The sequence below is a fragment of the Mesoplodon densirostris genome, chromosome 16 (genome assembly GCF_025265405.1).
Source record: "Mesoplodon densirostris isolate mMesDen1 chromosome 16, mMesDen1 primary haplotype, whole genome shotgun sequence".
Classification (NCBI taxonomy): Eukaryota; Metazoa; Chordata; class Mammalia; order Artiodactyla; family Ziphiidae; genus Mesoplodon; species Mesoplodon densirostris.
Window position 1 is genome coordinate 38,867,464 of NC_082676.1, and position 17,191 is coordinate 38,884,654.

The 17,191-nt window shown below is 44.3% G+C and overlaps 1 protein-coding gene across 5 annotated transcripts in view; it reads right to left on the reverse strand.

Moving 5' to 3' along the window:
• Positions 1-16,723, reverse strand: part of LOC132476324 (general transcription factor II-I repeat domain-containing protein 2) — a 55,622-nt gene extending 38,899 nt beyond the window's left edge. Inside the window, exons 1-2 of one of the 5 annotated variants that reach the window (XM_060078203.1) lie at positions 16,314-16,723; positions 7,832-7,935 (exon numbers count right to left, since the gene is read on the reverse strand). In XM_060078203.1, coding sequence (XP_059934186.1) covers positions 7,832-7,930 — 99 coding nt within the window. In that variant the 5' untranslated portion in view covers positions 7,931-7,935; positions 16,314-16,723. Of the gene's footprint in view, positions 1-991; positions 1,028-1,818; positions 2,985-4,353; positions 4,523-6,003; positions 6,063-7,831; positions 7,936-16,313 lie in introns of those variants that run through there. The other 4 variants (XM_060078204.1, XM_060078205.1, XM_060078206.1 and 1 more) reach the window with 4 other exon arrangements.
• Between the last annotated feature and the right edge of the window lie 468 nt (positions 16,724-17,191).

Sequence of the window (17,191 nt, forward strand, 5' to 3'; positions counted from 1 at the left end):
ACCACGAGAAGAAGATTTCTATTCAGCACCTGTGATGATGTTTGTGATTTATAATAAGAAATGTATATATTTGGTTGTCTTCCACTGTTTCTGGCACAAAGCTCCTAAAACCCTTGGAATTTTCTAAGAGCGAGATAAAGGTGTCTTTTGCTTTGTTAATGAGGTGACTTTGGGACCAGCCTAAGGATGGGGGCTGGCTGCTGGGAAAACCAACCAGGTGATTAGAAGGTGGGAACTTTCAGTCCCACCCCCCTGACCTCTGGGGAGGGGAGAGGGGATGGAGATTGAATCAATGGCCAGTGGTTTAATCCATCATCCCTAGGTAATGAAGCCTCCAGGAAAACCCAAAAAGACAAAAGGATTGATGAACAAGTGGAGATTTAGGGAGAGCGGTGCACCTGGAGAGGGCATGGAAGCTCTGTTCCCCTTTCCCCACACCTTGCCTTGTGCATCTCTCCCATCTTGCTGTCCTTGAGTTGTATATATCCTTTTATAACAAACCGGTAATCTAGTAAATCAAATGCTTCTTTGAGTTCTGTGAGCAGCTCTAGCAAATTAATCGAACCCGAGGAAGGGGACATGGGACCCTCCAATCTATAGCGGGTTGGTCAGAAGCACAGGTGACGATGCGGGCTTGCCAATGGCATCTGAAGTTGGGGGGAGGGGTAGGGAAGACAGTCTTGTAGGACTGAGCCCTTAACCTGTGGAATCTGATTCTCTCTCTAGGTAAACAGTGTCAGGATTGAGGTGAATGGTAGGACACCCAGCTGGTGTCTAAGAATTGCTTGTTAGTGTGGGGAAAAACACCCATGTTGGAACTGAGTGCAGAATCTTGACTGCCTGACACCTGACACGCCTGTCTCATGTGCCTTTTTCCCCTACATCTTTGGCTGCAGACTCTTTGCCTCTTCCTGTGACAACAATTTCATAATATCATTTTCTATGGAGAGAATAGAGATAATTTAATATTTCCTCCAACGTGATTGATTACCTTTTTATTATTATTATTATTATTATTTTTTTTTTTTTGCGGTACACGGGCCTCTCACTGTTGTGGCCTCTCCCGTTGCGGAGCACAGGCTCAGCGGCCATGGCTCACGGGCCCAGCTGCTCCGTGGCACGTGGGATCTTCCCAGATCCGGGCACGAACCCGCATCCCCCGCATCGGCAGGCGGACTCTCAACCACTGTGCCACCAGGGAAGCCCACCTTTTTATTACTGATGATAAGGATGAATGAAACATGAAAATTCATACCACAGACACACTTGCTGTGGTCTTCTTGTGGTGCTACAGGTCTATCCCCTACAGACAAGAATTCTGATAAATTCTACTATGTGTCATTCCTTTCAACAATTTAAAAGTGTATTTATAACTGAATACGCTACGTTACTGAGTATCTTCCTGACCAGAGGGAACTTCCGTTTTGACAACATCGATGAAAAACAAATCCTCTGTTGACAATTACACCCATTTAATGACTGGAAGAATTTTCCACAGACTAGCTTCTGGCTCTGTACACTTAAAACCTTGTTTCTCCTCTACTACCCACATACTTTTGGAGTTGGGAACATGTTCACACCACAATATGACCTCGGGTCTTGTCCCTTGATGTCAAGTTACCAGAAGAGTTCACAGTCAACCATCGGATTATTCCTGGAAACCATTCCTATACCGGGACATCTAGCAATAATTGACCCAGACACAGAAATAACATCAAGCCACATAATACTTACCACTAAACGAAAACTAAATGTAATCTCCAACCCAGCTTCCCCTTCTTGAGACCCCCAAAATGCCCATCTCCACTCAAACATCACCTGAAACAGTGGCTTACGGGGGGCAGAATAACGGCCTCTAAAGATGTCCACGTCCTAATCCCCAGAGCCTGTTATGTTACCTTACAGGCAAGAGGGACTTTGCAGATGTGATTGCAGTTAGGATCTTGAGATGAGATTATCTTTTTTTTTTTTAATTAAAGGTTTTTTCAATTTAATTTTATTTATTTTTGGCTGCCTTGGGTTTCGTTGCTGTGTGTGGGCTTCTCATTGCAGTGGCTTCTCTTGTTGCAGAGCATGGGCTCTAGGCACGCAGGCTTCAGTAGTTGTGGCACGCGGGCTCAGTAGTTGTGGCTCGCAGGCTCTAGAGTGCAGGTTCTGTAGTTGTGGCCCACAGGCTGAGTTGTTCTGCGGCATGTGGGATCTTCCCGGACCAGGGCTCGAACCCGTGTCCCCTGCATTGGCAGGTGGATTCTTAACCACTGGGCCACCAGGGAAGCCCAAGATGAGATTATCTTGATTATCTGGGTGGGGCCACAGGGGTCCCCTAATGAAACCACAAGGATCCTAGTATAAAAAGAAGGAGGCAGAAGGGGATGACAAGGGAATCCAAGGGCACATTGGTGCCCTTGCTGGAAGGAACCACAAGTCAAGGAATTCCAGCCCGAGGAGCTGGAAAGGGCAAGGCACAGTTTCTCCCTGGGAGCCTCCAGAAGGAATACAGCCTGTTGACACCTTGATTTTAGCTCTGTAAAACCCACTTTCTGCCTTCTGAACTCCAGAACCGTTGTCAGATAAATGTGTGATGTTTAAAGCCTCTAAGTTTGTGTAATTTGTTATAGCAGCAAGAGGAAGTTAACACAGGGCTTGTGACAGAAAGAGGAAGGCAGAATAGGAGACAGCAACCTTAACTGATGTGGTGGAAAGATCTCACTTTAGCAAATTTTACAAAAACATATGTGCATGTGTTGCTAGGATCCCCCAAGGCCATGGAAGTGGCCAGTGCAAGGGAGGTGCCCAGAAGCTTTTAAGCTCCATTAACTTCACGGCAAATCTATCTCTGTGTCAAATGAACCAAAAATTCAGCTCTTTATCTAAAGTATAGAATCTGGTATTAGGTGAAGTTATCAATCTTTAGTCTTACTTAGGTCATCACTGGTAGAAAATATCTTCTTAAAAGCATTTTTTTCTCATTATGATATATGCTGTTACAAAAATTTTAGCAGATACAGAAAAGTACACAGAAAAAGAAATCAGCTCTAATTCCATTACCTAAAATTACCCACTATTCACATTTTAAAATATGCGCACACAATTTTTAAAAACAAAATTAGAAACATTCTACTGTATATAGGTTGGCATTCTGCTTTATTCACTTTTCATTATTTCTGAGCATTTATAATCCTGAAAAACATGATTTTTGAATGAATATATAATATTCTATCCTATGTATATGCCATAGTTTAACCATAACATTACTGAAGTTATTTTCCTATTACAAATAACACTACAATAAACATCTGAGTTGTATATCAATTATACCTCAAAAAAAAATAAATTCCAAGGATGTAAACATTTCCATACACGTTTATTTCCATGGGCTGGAATCATGTCAGTGGCACATCTGACTCAAAGGTTGTAAATTCTTTTAAGCTTCTTGAAACATTACAAATAGCATTTCAGAGGGGCTCACACTCCCACCAGCCCTGTGAGAAAGGCCACATCACCTGACCAGGACGAGCACCAAGAATCATTGTTTGTAGGCTGGCCTTAGTGACCTGATTCCCAAGAACAGGACTTGGAGAAGAAAGGAAACAGTAACTTGACAATGGAGAAACGTGGCCGACACTACTTATATTAGAGTCCTCCTGAGAAACAGAACCAATAGGAGATTTTATATATATAAATGTAATCACAATGTTAAATAATTATGTATAATATACACATATATATAACACTGAGATTACATATGTACATATAATGAGATTTATCATAAGGAATTGGCTCTTGTGATAACAGAAGCTAAGTCCCACCATCTTCAAGTTGGAGACCCAGGAAAGCCAGTGGTGTTGTTCAAAGGCCTGAGGGCTGGGGACCCCTGATGTAGATTCCAGCCCGAGTCTGAAGGCCTGAGAACCAGGAGTGCGAGGGCCGGGGATGATGGATGTCCCAGCTCACGCAGTCAGGTGTAGAGCAAACTCAGCCTCCTTCTGTCTTTTTGTTCTATTCAGACCCTCAGTGGATTGGCTGATGCCCACCCACGCTGGGGAGGGCCACCTGCTTTACACAGCTCACCAATTCAAATGCTAATCTTTTCCCCAAACACCCTCACAGATACACCCAGAAATGTTCTTCAACCAGCGAGTTGACACACAAAATGAACCATCGCGCCACCCTGACCCAGGGGTCCAGGTGAGCCTCACCAGTGACACGTTGGTGCCACGCACCCCTGATGCGATGTGATGAGAAAATGAGGCATCTCACCTCTCTGGTCTTCTTTCCAAAACTCCATAACCCAGGTCTAAACAGGAGGGCTACATCAGAGAAACCCAAATGGAAGGAGATTCGATAAAATACCTGACCGGAACTCTGCAGAACTGTCAAAGTCATCAAAAATAAGAGGGGGGCTTCCCTGGTGGCGCAGTGGTTGAGAGTCCGCCTGCCGATGCAGGGGACACAGGTTTGTGCCCCAGTCCGGGAAGATCCCACATGCCGCGGAGCGGCTGAGCCCGTGAGCCATGGCCGCTGAGCCTGCACGTCTGGAGCAAGAGGAGATTGAGAAACTGTCACAGATCAGAGGAGCCTAACGGGACAGGATGACTAAATGCCATGTGGGATCACAGGGTGGAGCCTGGAGCAGAAAAAGGACATCAGTGGAAAAGCTGATGAAATTCGAGTGAAATCTGGAGTTGGTTAATAGTGATGTACGGTATTGATCTATTAGTTTCGGCAAATGTACCAGAGTTACATATAACATATCACAGTTATGTAAGTTATGGGTGGGTGAGGAGTATGTGGGGGCTCTCTGTATGATCTTTACAGCTTTTCTTTATTTATTTATGTTTTTGGCCGGGCCACGCGGCTTGTGGGATATTATTTCCCCAACCAGGGATCGAACCCGGGTCCCCTGCAGTGAAAGCACAAAGTCCTAACCACTGGACCACCAGGGAATTCTCAGCTTTTCTGTAAATAGTAAAAGTATTCCTAAGTACGATAACGTTTTATTAAAACACACACACACACACACACACCTCGGTTTCTGAAGACTTGAGGAAGGGGTGAGTGAGAATAACAGTTTAATGAGGGCAGAGTTTCCGTTTAAGAAGATGAAAAAGTTCTGGAGATGGGCAGTGGTGAGGGTCACACAACAGTGTGAATGTACTTAATGCCACTGAACCGTACACTTAAAAATGGTGAAGATGGTAAATTTTACGTCATGTATATATATATATATCCTATCACACACACACAAAACTTGATTCTTTCAAGAAAATGTCATAGCTCCCATCCAATCCGTCGGTAAGTCCTAGCAACTCTACCTTCATCAGATCTTTGTGGTCCCGTCGCTTCTTATCTCCGCCACTCCCACCCTAGTCCAGGCCACCAAAACCTCCCACGTGAACCATGGCCTGCAAACTGGTCCCCTGCGTCCACTCGTGTTCCACAGTCATCGACTGTTTACACAAGCACCCCCGCCCCTGCCATCACTCCTTTGCTCAAAACCTTCCAATGCCTTCCCACTACCTGAGGGAAAAAGTCCCAGTCTTGATATGATCTTTTTTTTTTTTTTTTTGGCTGCACCGTGTGACATGCGGGATCTTAGTTCCCCTGACCGGGACTGAGCCCATGACCCCTGGCATTGGGAGCGCAGAGTCTTAACCACTGGACTGCAAGGGAAGTCGCAGCCTCTTGTACTTGACCTCTGACCACATCTTCTTTCCTCCCTCTGCTCCAGTGTTACTGGACTTCTTGATATTCCTTGAAAACACCAAACTTGTTCCTGCCAAGGGGCCTTTGCACAAGCTGTTCTTGGTGCTTTGAACACTCTGCCCCCAGATACTGGCCTGACTCACTTCCTCACTTCATCTAGGTCTTTGCATAAAGGGCAACTGCCCAGAGAATTTCTCCCAGACCACCCCTCTTAACTATCTGTTCTCTCCCCTAAACCTCTGTTTTCTGACCCCCGTTTTATAAATTATTATTTTTTTAAAATATTTATTTACTTACTTGGCTGTGCCAGGTCTTAGTTGCGACATGTGGGATCTTTAGTTGTGGCATGTGTGTGGGATCTAGTTCCCTGAGCAGGGATCGAACCCAGGCCCCCTGCATTGGGAATGCAGAGTCTTAGCCACTGGACCACAAGGGAAGTGCCCTCGTTTTAAAATAATATTATATTTGTTATATTTACTGATACAAACACACACACACACACAGAGTTTGTTTATTGTCTGTCTCCCCAAATAGAACATGAAATCTATGTGAGGGGGACCTTATCTGTCTTCTCAAGTCTTCTGGCCCCAGCACCTAGAAGACCTTGACATATAGGAGCTGCTTCATGAATATTTGTCAAAAGAAGGAATGTGGTCAGTTCTGGGGTAAGATATTTCTAGTTCTCTTCCAACAGATCTTATGTTTTTTAAAAAAATTCATTCCAGGGTTTTTTTAAAAACATTTTTATTTACCCTCAAATAATCTAGGATAATCTCCCATCTCAAGATCCTTAGCTTAGTCACATCTGTACACTTTCTTTTGCCAAATAAGGTAACGTTCACAGGCTCTGGGGATGAGGACAGGACATCTTTGGGGGCTGTTATTCAGTTTACCATAAGTTGCTTTAAAATTTTCTCTTTATAGTTGGTTTTCTACAGTTTAAATATGATGGGTCTAGGTATGCGTGTGTGTATGTGAGTGAGTTACCTGTGTGTTTGGTATTTTGCCAATTGACCCAATAATGTTCTTTATAGAAAAAGTAAATCTCTCTCTAGATTTTTTTCTGGTCCAGGATCCAATCCAGGGTTGCACTTTCTATAGGCTGTCCTGTCTCTCCAGTCTCCTTCCATCTGGAACAGACAGATCTCCATCTTTGTCTTTCGTGAGACTGACATTTATGGAAGTGCAGCCCAGTTATTCTGTAGGATGTCTGTAAATTTGGGTTTGTCCTATGCTTCCTCCTTGCAGGCAGGAATGCCAGGACGCAGCATTGCTCCTCCTCAGTTCCTCCCACCAGGAAGCTCGGGAGGTCCCTCCGTCCCATTACTCCTGATGTTCCCCTTGGTCACTTGATTAAGGGGGTGGCTGTCAGGTTTCTCTACTTTTATAAAGTTACTGATGTTCCGTTTTTTAATCAATATGTTGTGATCAGATGCTTTGAGGTTATGTAAATCTCCCCTCAAATTTTCACCCACAAGGTAAATTTTACACTTTGGATGTAAATAGATGCATATCAATGGATTATTAATTTTTAAAAAATTTATTTTATTTATTTATTTTTGGCTGTATTGGGTCTTCGTTGCAGTGAGCGGGGGCTACTCTTCATTGAGGTGTGCGGGCTTCTCACTGCGGTGGCTTCTCTTGTTGCAGAGCACAGGCTCTAGGCGCGCTGGCTTCAGTAGTTGTGGCACGCGGGCTCAGTAGCTGTGGCACATGGGCTTAGTTGCTCCGTGGCGTGTGGGATCCTCCTGCACCAGGGCTTGAACCCATGTCCCCTGCATTGGCAGGTGGATTTTCAACCACTGCACCACCAGGGAAACCCCTGGATTATTAATTTACCTTTGACTTTAAACAAAAAGTATTCTCAAACAAGGTAATGGAGGTGCCTTCATTAAATTTTCAGATCTAGAGAGATTACATTTATACAATTCCATCCATAATGTAAGAAAAAAATTTCTTAATTATCTGACAAGCCCATAATCCCCTATAAAAAAGGATATGTGTACACAGATAGGATGTAACACTGAAGCTGAACATCAAAAGTGTCAGTGAAGTGTTTCACTGTTCTGATGTTCGGCAGTGATCCAACCACGTGACATTTTATAGAACTGCAAAGCCATCTCACCATGGACTCAAGGGCAGACACGAGGAACGTCACCACCATCCTGCTCTCCGAGGACTCCTCATTTGTGATGGGCAGGGTGGACATTGCTACTTGGGCCATGATCCCTAGGAAAGAGAAGTATTAGGAAAGTGAGTGGTAGAAATTCAGTGTCCTGCTCAACATGTTTAGAGCTGTGAGAGTCCTCACAGGTGACCTAGTTCAACCCTTCCTTTAAAGGTGAAGAAACCAACACTTAGAGACAGTAAGTGATTTGCCTAAGATCTGTATAGAGCAATGCTAACTTTCCATAGTGTATTTTCCACTAAACCTAGATATCACCTTCTCATAAAATAAATTCAGGTATGCTAGAGAGGCATGTTAACTATTTCCCAGACGAGGAGGAAGGAAGGTAAGGTCCTTTATTGATCCAGTGTTTTTTTGTCAGATTTCAGCATGACCATGCCTGGCACCACATTCTAGTCCACATACACAGGAAAAGGAGGGAAGTGGCTTTGTGTATTACAGATGGGAAGAGAAAATCCCTTCCTTCCTTTTCCTGCTAGGACTTCTGCATGAAAGCTCATTCTGATTTTCCCCAAACTCTAAATCAAGTGAGCATTAAAAAGTTTCTTTGAAAAAGTTTCTCTAACATCATAAAAAGAGTTCTTTGAACTAGAGCATACAATGTAAGCGCCTGTCACTGTGTCCTGCCCCTGCAATATCTGGCTTAATTATGTTTGTAAGCAAAAGATAAACAGATCAACATAAATATGTATGTGGGAGGAAGCCTAAAGATCTACGGGGGTGAAGTACGGTGGTCCTATAAGGCTATTCAGAAATATTCGCAAACGTTTCTTTCAGAGCCCGTGGTTCAATTCCTTGCCCACTTGAAGGTATGTGGCCGCGTGCCTTGCCTTGGCTGAGGATGTCAGGGAAGTGACATCACTTCCACACAGAGGTTCCTGCCACACTTCTTTCTATGCAATGGATCTGCCACGTTCCATATGGTTGGGTTCCAGATTGAGGAAACTGTGGATCAGACCCACAGCAAATCACAAGAGACCTCTAGCACAAGCAAGAAATAAATCCTTGCTCCTTGAATGCACCAAAATGTGGTGATGTTTTTAACCATCGCCTACCCTAGCCAATCTGGATGGATATAGCAGGCTGAAAAGGAATTCTAAAAATATAACTACTGTCTATCTACATCTTCTGAAGACACTTGAAGATCCTTGAGGATCTCTTAAGTTAGAGCTAAGGTCTTCCTGAAAAAGAAAGAATGTAGACTAGCACGTACAGAGCCATTAGGATGCAAATTGTTTGACTTAAAATTTTTTTATAACTTTCCCTATTATGAAATAGAACATGAGAGTGTGACATCATACCAGGAACATAAATTAAGAGGCAAGACCTGGGCATGAACAGGTGAGGAAATATACTGCAATTTGAAGATTTTATTTTATTTATTTATTTATTTATTTATTTATCTTTTTTGCCATACGCGGGCCTCTCACTGCTGTGGCCTCTCCCGTTGCGGAGCACAGGCTCTGGACGCGCAGGCTCAGCGGCCATGGCTCACGGGCCCAGCCGCTCCACGGAACGTGGGATCCTCCCGGACTGGGGCACAAACCCGTGTCCCCTGCATCAGCAGGCGGAGTCTCAACCACTGCGCCACCAGGGAAGCCCCTATTTATTTATTTTTAAAAACATTTATTTATTTAGGCATGCTGCGAGGCTTGCAGGATCTTAGTTCCCCAAGCAGGGATCGAACCCCTACCCACTTCAGTGCAAACGCGGAGTGCTAACCACTGGACTGCCAGGGCAGTCCCAATTTGAAGTTTTTAAATAATTATCTTAATATCAAGACTTTGACACTCTTCTTGTTATCACACCCATATTTGAGAACAGATAGAAGTTTGTGAATGTTGTTTGTCATAACAAGGACTCTATTCCCACAGAGCTGGAGTCAGATAAAGCAGCAAGCAGCACCACCAAGGACACATGTTATAAACTCTTTGCTCTAGCATCTAGAGTCCATGATCATCACTTAGTACAGCAGGCCGAAGAAAGGGGTATCACAAAGTATGAAACAGCAAAGGCACGCTATTTTTGCCACTTACCAGGCTATTCACTTAGATTATGCCCTATCCTGATCCTTTGGGAGCTCAGAATATTTTCATTCATAATTCTTATTTTCCCTTTATTATCCCAGACAGGGAAAAAGGAGCAGATGTATTCTCAGGTTACAAACATGTTGATTTGTCCATGAAAAGCGAGACACTGGGCAACTTCCTGCCTGCTGCTGTTTCCACTTCTCACCTTCAATTACTGTAGATCTGCTATGTCAATCACATTCAGTGTGTGTTAAGAAATGGGAGGGACACCATACCAACAGCCCGTGGGGATGCCACAGGCGAGGAGAGGTCCTGTTTCATTACCAGAACTTTTCAAGAGCACCTGAGTACTTTTTGATGGTAAGAACGCTGGAGGGGACTGAGTCCCGTCAGGCTTGATGGGGAAGGATGCATTTCATTTGGGGCTTTCTGCTCTCTAGAAACGGCTGTATCTGGATTACAACAGAAATTCACTGAACTGTTCTTTGCCTGTCCCAAGAGGTCATTTCCCTGGATAGTCCTTTTTTTAAAAAAAGAAATTTATTTATTTATTTGGCTGTGCCAGGTCTTAGTTGCGGCACACAGGATCTTCGTTGCCACATGCAGGATCTCTTTTTAGTTGCAGCATGCTGAATCTTTAGTTGTGGCATGTGGGATCTAGTTCCCTGACCAGGGATTGAACCCAGGCCCCCTGCATTGGGAGCGCAGACTCTTAGCCACTGGATCACCAGGGAAGTCCTCCCTGGATAGTCCTTAGTCAACGTTGTTCATGGAACATTCCCTGCACCCCTAACCCGGTGGCTGCATCCTCTCCTGCTCCCCTTGCCAGAAAGAAACTGCCATCACACAGTGGCATCAACAGTGAACACCAGAGGACACACCAAGTTAGGCTGGTGACACAAGCTTACAGGGCATGAGGCATGATGGACTGGTTCTCACAGAAGCAGGGGCCAGGAAAGCTAGATTGTGGATTCCCCAGACCACCAACCTGTTTTGGGAGCCCAGTGGGCGGCGGCCCTCAGGCTCCTCCTCTATGACTAAATCAATCACTTACTGTGAAGGTTCCTTTCACCTCTGACTTCTATGGGCCCCCTCGTTTTAAAATCAAGGGAACCACATATTACATGAGTCTATGCATATGAAATGTCCAGAATAGGGAAATCTAGAGACAGAAAGTAGATTAGTGGTTGCTTAGGGCTGGAAGGTGGGGTAGCTAAAGGGTACAGGGTTTCTATTCAAGGGTGATGAAAATGTTCTGACACTGACTGTGGTGATGACTGCCCAACTCCATGTATATATTAAAAACCACTGAATTGGGGGTTTCCCTGGTGGCGTAGTGGTTTAGAATCTGCCTGCCAGTGCAGGAGACACAGGTTCGAGCCCTGGGCCAGGAAGATCCCACATGCCGCGGAGCAGCTAAGCCCATGCACCACAACTACTGAGCCTGCACTCTAGAGCCCATGTGCCACAACTACTGAAGCCCTCGCATGTAGAGCCCGTGCTCCGCAACAAGAGAAGCCACCACACCGCAACAAAGAGTAGCCCCCGCTTGCTGCAACTAGAGAAAGCCCGTGCACAGCAACGATGACCCAACTCAGCCAAAAAAAAAAAAAAAAAATTTATTTACTCATTAAAAAAAAGAATTCTGATTAAATTACTTCATGTTAAAAGGTCCAACTTGAAATTTTTATTTATGCAAAACACATCTATTGGCAAAGTTAGAGTTTCACTCCAATTTCTTTTCTTTATCTTTATGTGTCAGCTGCATTACTTGTTGAAATATTAAAATAATTTTCCCATTGGAAGTTACAGAAATCTCACAAAGATTTTTCAGTAAGCTTTTAAATATAGTGAACATGTGTTCAATTTTTATCTAAAATAAAGCAAATATTTGTTTTAAAAAAGGACTCACGTGGGTAAATTTGCACTGTTCTAAAGATAAACCTGGAACCAAGCTCTTTAATATCTTACTGTTTTTTAAAACTGTGATGAAGAAATATATTCTTTTTTTTTTTTTTTTTTGCGGTACGCGGGCCTCTTACTGTTGTGGCCTCTCCCGTTGCGGAGCACAGGCTCCAGACTCAGTGGCCATGGCTCACGGGCCCAGCCGCTCCACGGCATGTGGGATCTTCCCGGACCAGGGCACAAACCTGTGTCCCCTGCATCGGCAGGCGGACTCCCAACCACTGCGCCACCAGGGAAGCCCAAGAAATATATTCTTGACCATTATCTTTCAGAGTTAACTAATTCAAGCACTGTTAAAAAAAAAAAAAAGACTATGTCTCATTCAGCGGAGTCGAGTCTTACAATGGAAGTAGGTATACCAAAAGGCAAATTCAAGCATGGTCAACATTATCCGAGGAAGCAGTACATATCTTTCCCAGAGAGAACATTTTTCTTCCATGATTTCTTTCATTGTTTAGGGGAGAGGCTTTTCTAGCTCTTTATCAGCAGATGCAACTTTGCCGACACCACACATTTTTTCAGGTAAGTAGTTCTGAAATCTGTCAACCACCCCTAGCGGGCTCTGCGTTGTCTATCACAAGTCCTTCCCCTCTTTGGTGGTGGTTTCCCTTTTTTCTTAGAACTTTGCCATCGATAGATATGTCTTTAGATTTCACGTTGTCTAGCCATAACTTGAATATTTTGCAGTCTCTCTAAAGCCTTATCACATATTTGGCTGGTCACCTAGCAGCTACTGGAACCCTCAAAGCCACAGTATGGTGACTCTCATGTTGATGACATGAGTAGTGGATTCATCGTGACCTCTCTGTGACCCCTTGCTAAGTCCTGCAGAGCCAGTTTTCCCTGCAGTGTTGACATGGGTCATTGTTTCTTCCATTAATCATCCAATGATGTAGTGTAGGGGCCATGATGTATGAAAAACATGCATTTTTAAACAGTAGAACCAGACACAGTGTTGTGAGATGCTCACACTGAGAGCTACTAGAGATCTGAGCCCACTTAAGGGACTGGCATATTCCAGGCTCTTATGCTTGCACCTAATCTGTAATTACACCACAGTAATCTCTGAGAGGACTGTGATGCCAAAACTTTAACAGAGAATAAAATAACAGGCAGAATGAAACCAGGTGGAACTCAAAAAGGCTATTTTCGGTTGGTGTCAACTGTGCCACCAGCAATAATTTTTAAAATGTATGTTTCATAATTATTGCTTTGTTTGCACCCTTTACTTAACAGCAAATGGAGGCAGGAACTTTGTCTTTTACATTTTATGATTTAGAACACACCATGTGTCAATAGCACATCCAAACTAATGAACCATGGTTATAAGCTAATCAGGTGGTTTCCCACCTTGAGGACATTTCCCTGAGAAACAAAATCATTGCATTCTAATAGTTAAAAATCCTTGACAATGAGAGCTTGTACCAGAGTTCAAACCCCCAAAGCCTATATGGTGATTAACTTCTCTACTGAAATCTAAAGCACCAGCTATGTTCATTTTGATCACAGATTTTATATAGTGCTTAACTTTTTGCTTTTTTAAAACTAGAGATGTAAACTGAAACAACTCTCAAATCTCACGGTTTTCCCAGCAAACTTTGAGGACTTTCTCTCCTTTTCAATGTTATATTTTACTAATGAAAAGCAAACATCAAAACCAGACTACCACCTCTTTTTATAAATAAAGTTTTATTGGAACATAGCCACACTCATTGGCTTGCATCTTGTCCATTGACTGCTTTCCTGCAAAGACAGGGTTGCATGTGACAGAGACCACATGTCCTCAGAGGTGGAAATATTTATTATCTGACCCTTTACAAAAAAAATTTGCCCATCCCTGTTCTAGAATTCATTTCCACCACTTAAATTTTGGAATGTCATCCACTCCATTTATCAAACCTCTGAAATCTTGAAATAGACACCTGCTTTATTTTTTAAACTGTTTCTAAATTTACCTTTCCAAAGGTTAATTTTTCAGATCCCTGAGGCCTTGATTTTAATTAGCAAGTTCCCAAGGTGCCACCTTCTCCCTGACTCAGCCCAGGCCTACAGTAAGTGGAAACTACAAATGCAGGTGTACCTATTCAGCATTCAACAGAAATGTATTGAAGTGGTCAAGAGGTACAAATTCCCAGTTATAAAATAAATTAGTCCTGGGGATGTAATGTACAGCATGGTGACTATAGTTAACAATACTGTACTGTATATTTGAAAGTTGCTTAGAGAGTAGATCTTACCACAAGAAAAAAAATTGTAATTATGTGATGTGATGGATGTTGACTAAACTTATTGTGGTAGTCATTTCACAATACATACATATGTCAAATCACTATGTTGTACTCCTAAAACTAATACAGTGTTATATGTCAATTATATCTCAAGCTAGGGAAAAATATCCTAAAAAAAGAATAATAACAAATTTCAAGACAACCAGGACTCTTCTGGAATGACCAAGGAGTATGGAAAAGAACTAGACATAATATGTATTTTCAATGTCAAAAAACGAAAAAAAAAAGTGAAAATTAAATGCTTGGGAATTCCCTGGGGGTCCAGTGGTTAGGACTCCACAGGTTCAGTCCTTGGTCGGGGAACTAAGATTCCACAAGCCGTGCAGCGCGGCCAAATGAAATGAAAAAAAAAAAAAAAGCTTAACAAATAATCAAGAACTTTAGCTTAGCCAAACAAATGTTTAAAATTAAAAAAAATCTAATGAGCACGTGCTATGTGAAAACATACACTGCTGGCAGGAAAGACATGGGGGAAACAAAGTGATTTTTATGTGAATAAAAGCCACATCCTGCGGTCTCGAGTTAGACAGACCTGCACAGATACAGCAGAATAGCAGGTAATGAAGGCAAAGTGAAAGCCAGAACCCCCCGAAATGGTTCTGAGTCAACAACCTGGCGGATGAGACTGAAAGCATGTTAGCAAGTTCTGCTTGAGAAGAGATCTTCCAGGCAGCAGGTGTGGGCAAAGACCCAGAGCTCTGGGTAGCAAACATCGGGCATTAAACAACAGGAAGGCAGAAAGTTGACCCGCTCCAAATGGATTAACACCTGCAGTAGCCTGGTGCCAAGCCCTGTGTCCACTGAAGGCAAGGTGGCCGGTCACACAGATCAAGCCTTCCTCTCCAGGTGGAAGAAAAGAAAAGGCTGCTCAACTCTTCGATTGCAGCTATGAGCAATATCCAATTTGCCAATTTCCAATCCCGTATTTAGACATCTGCTTACTTGAAATTAACAGCAGGAAACTAAACGGTGGCATTTTTGGCTTAGCCATTCCATTCCTTGCTATGTACCCAAGAGTTGAAAACAAATGTCCACACAAAAACTTGAACACTGATGTTCAACAGCAGTATTCGTAATGTCCCCGAAGTGGAAATAATCCAAAAACATTCATCAATTGATAGAAAATGAGAATGTGGTATATCCATACAATGAATTATTATTCAGCCATAAGAAGGAATGAAAGAAGCCAGATCCAAAACACTCCCTTTGATGATTCTATCCTTAGGAAATACCTGCAATAGGCAGAGACATAGGGATACAAAGCACATTGGCGGTGTCCAGGGCGGGGATGGGAAAGGGGAATGACTGCCTAATGGATATGAGGTTTCTTTGGGGGTGATGAAAACGTTCTAGAATTACTGGTGATGGTTGCACAGCTCTGTGAATAAACAAAAACCACTGAATTATACACTTTTAAAGGTGAATTTCATGGCGTTATGTCAATAAAGCTGTTATTAAACAGCAAAGCTTGGGTTTGAAGCACGGGGAATATAGCCCTGCAAGAATTTTTTCTCCTTTATCTCTAAATCATAATAGTGAGGGACTGTAGTCTAGGACCAGAGACCCTTCTTCTGACCTCTCGGTTGGTTTTCTGCCAACAAACCGGCCACTGGTGGCCGCCCCAGTGACCACGCCCACGACAAACCCCACACCGCGCGCCACTCGGCAACGTGCGCGACGTGAGGGGCGGTGTCGGGACACCTCTGCCATGGAGCCAGGCGCAGTTACCAGGCAACAGCGTCTGACCCGCCCCGCGTCCGCACGCAGCGCGGTATCCTCACGTACGCCAGCTGGAGCGTGGCCTCACGTACATCGGGCCTTAGAGAGCCCAGGGTCGGCAGCACCCGCCCCCACCGCCTCCGCTCAGCCAATCAGAAGGGAGAGGTATGCGCGTTCCGTGCGTGCTACCGTTGCCCCCGCGCCAGAACTTCCCCGCCCCACCCCCACTCCTCGGGCCTTGCCCGCGGGGCGCCGGTTCGGGGGCCGGTCGGGCTGGCGGCGAAGAGGGTGCTTGCAGCCCGCGCGCCTGGGCGGGCGGTCTCCCCAGGCCTCCCCTCCGTCAGGCCCGCGGGACGAGAAAGTTCCAAGCAAGGCACCCGCTCTTAATGGCGGCTGCGGCGGGGGCGGGGTACGCACCTGAGGTCCCCGCAGGCGGGCGGCGCCCGGCCGGCCGCGGGGTCCGAGGGCTGAGCCACCTGGGAGTGGCCAGGGGGCCAAGGGCGGCGGCCGCGACCGCGAAGAGGCGAGGGCGCGGCGTGTGGGCGGCGGCCGAAGCCCTGCTCTCCACTATCCCTTCTTTTTCTCTTTCTTTTCCTTTTTTTTTTTTTTGGCTTCCTGGAAGGCAGCCTAGACTCGTGTGTCCGCAGCGCCCCAAGTGGGAGTTGCCGTTTCCGGTGCCGTGGAATAGTTCAGCTTCACAGTGAGCTTGTTGGAAGTCCCTTAGTCCCGCTCTGTTCAAGGCCAGACGTGCTCGTCCATCTTCAGCCTTAGATGAGTGGCTGCACGTGTCTGGTCTCACCACTGACACCGCCCCCGAACGTGGACTACTTTCTTGCTGTTATTTAATTTGATAGTTTCGCATGATTGCAGTTTGTACCTTTAAAGCGGTGAGGTCACAACTCCAGTGACCAGGGAATCTGCCTTAAAGCCAATGAGTTGTTTGTTATAATATTGTAACAAAGTGTCCTCACCTTTTGATGGGGGTCAGTGACATAACCAACCAATCATGAGGTGTCCATCAGATGGTGATGACACTCCAGCAAGTAGTCGAATATTGCTGTAGTGTTGTTTAAGCAACTTTACAGTTACATATTTTATATATGCCAAAAGGAGAATAGGATAATAGAAACCGTTTACCCATTGCTCCGATTTAACATAGCTGCCTTGTTTCTCGTTTTAAAGGAATATTCAGACGCAATTGAAGGCAGCGTTCTCATTCTTTACTGTCTTGAAGTTATGTTCTAATATACATTTTCTTTTGCGAAAAGACAAGTGTCACGATTCGCTGACATTTT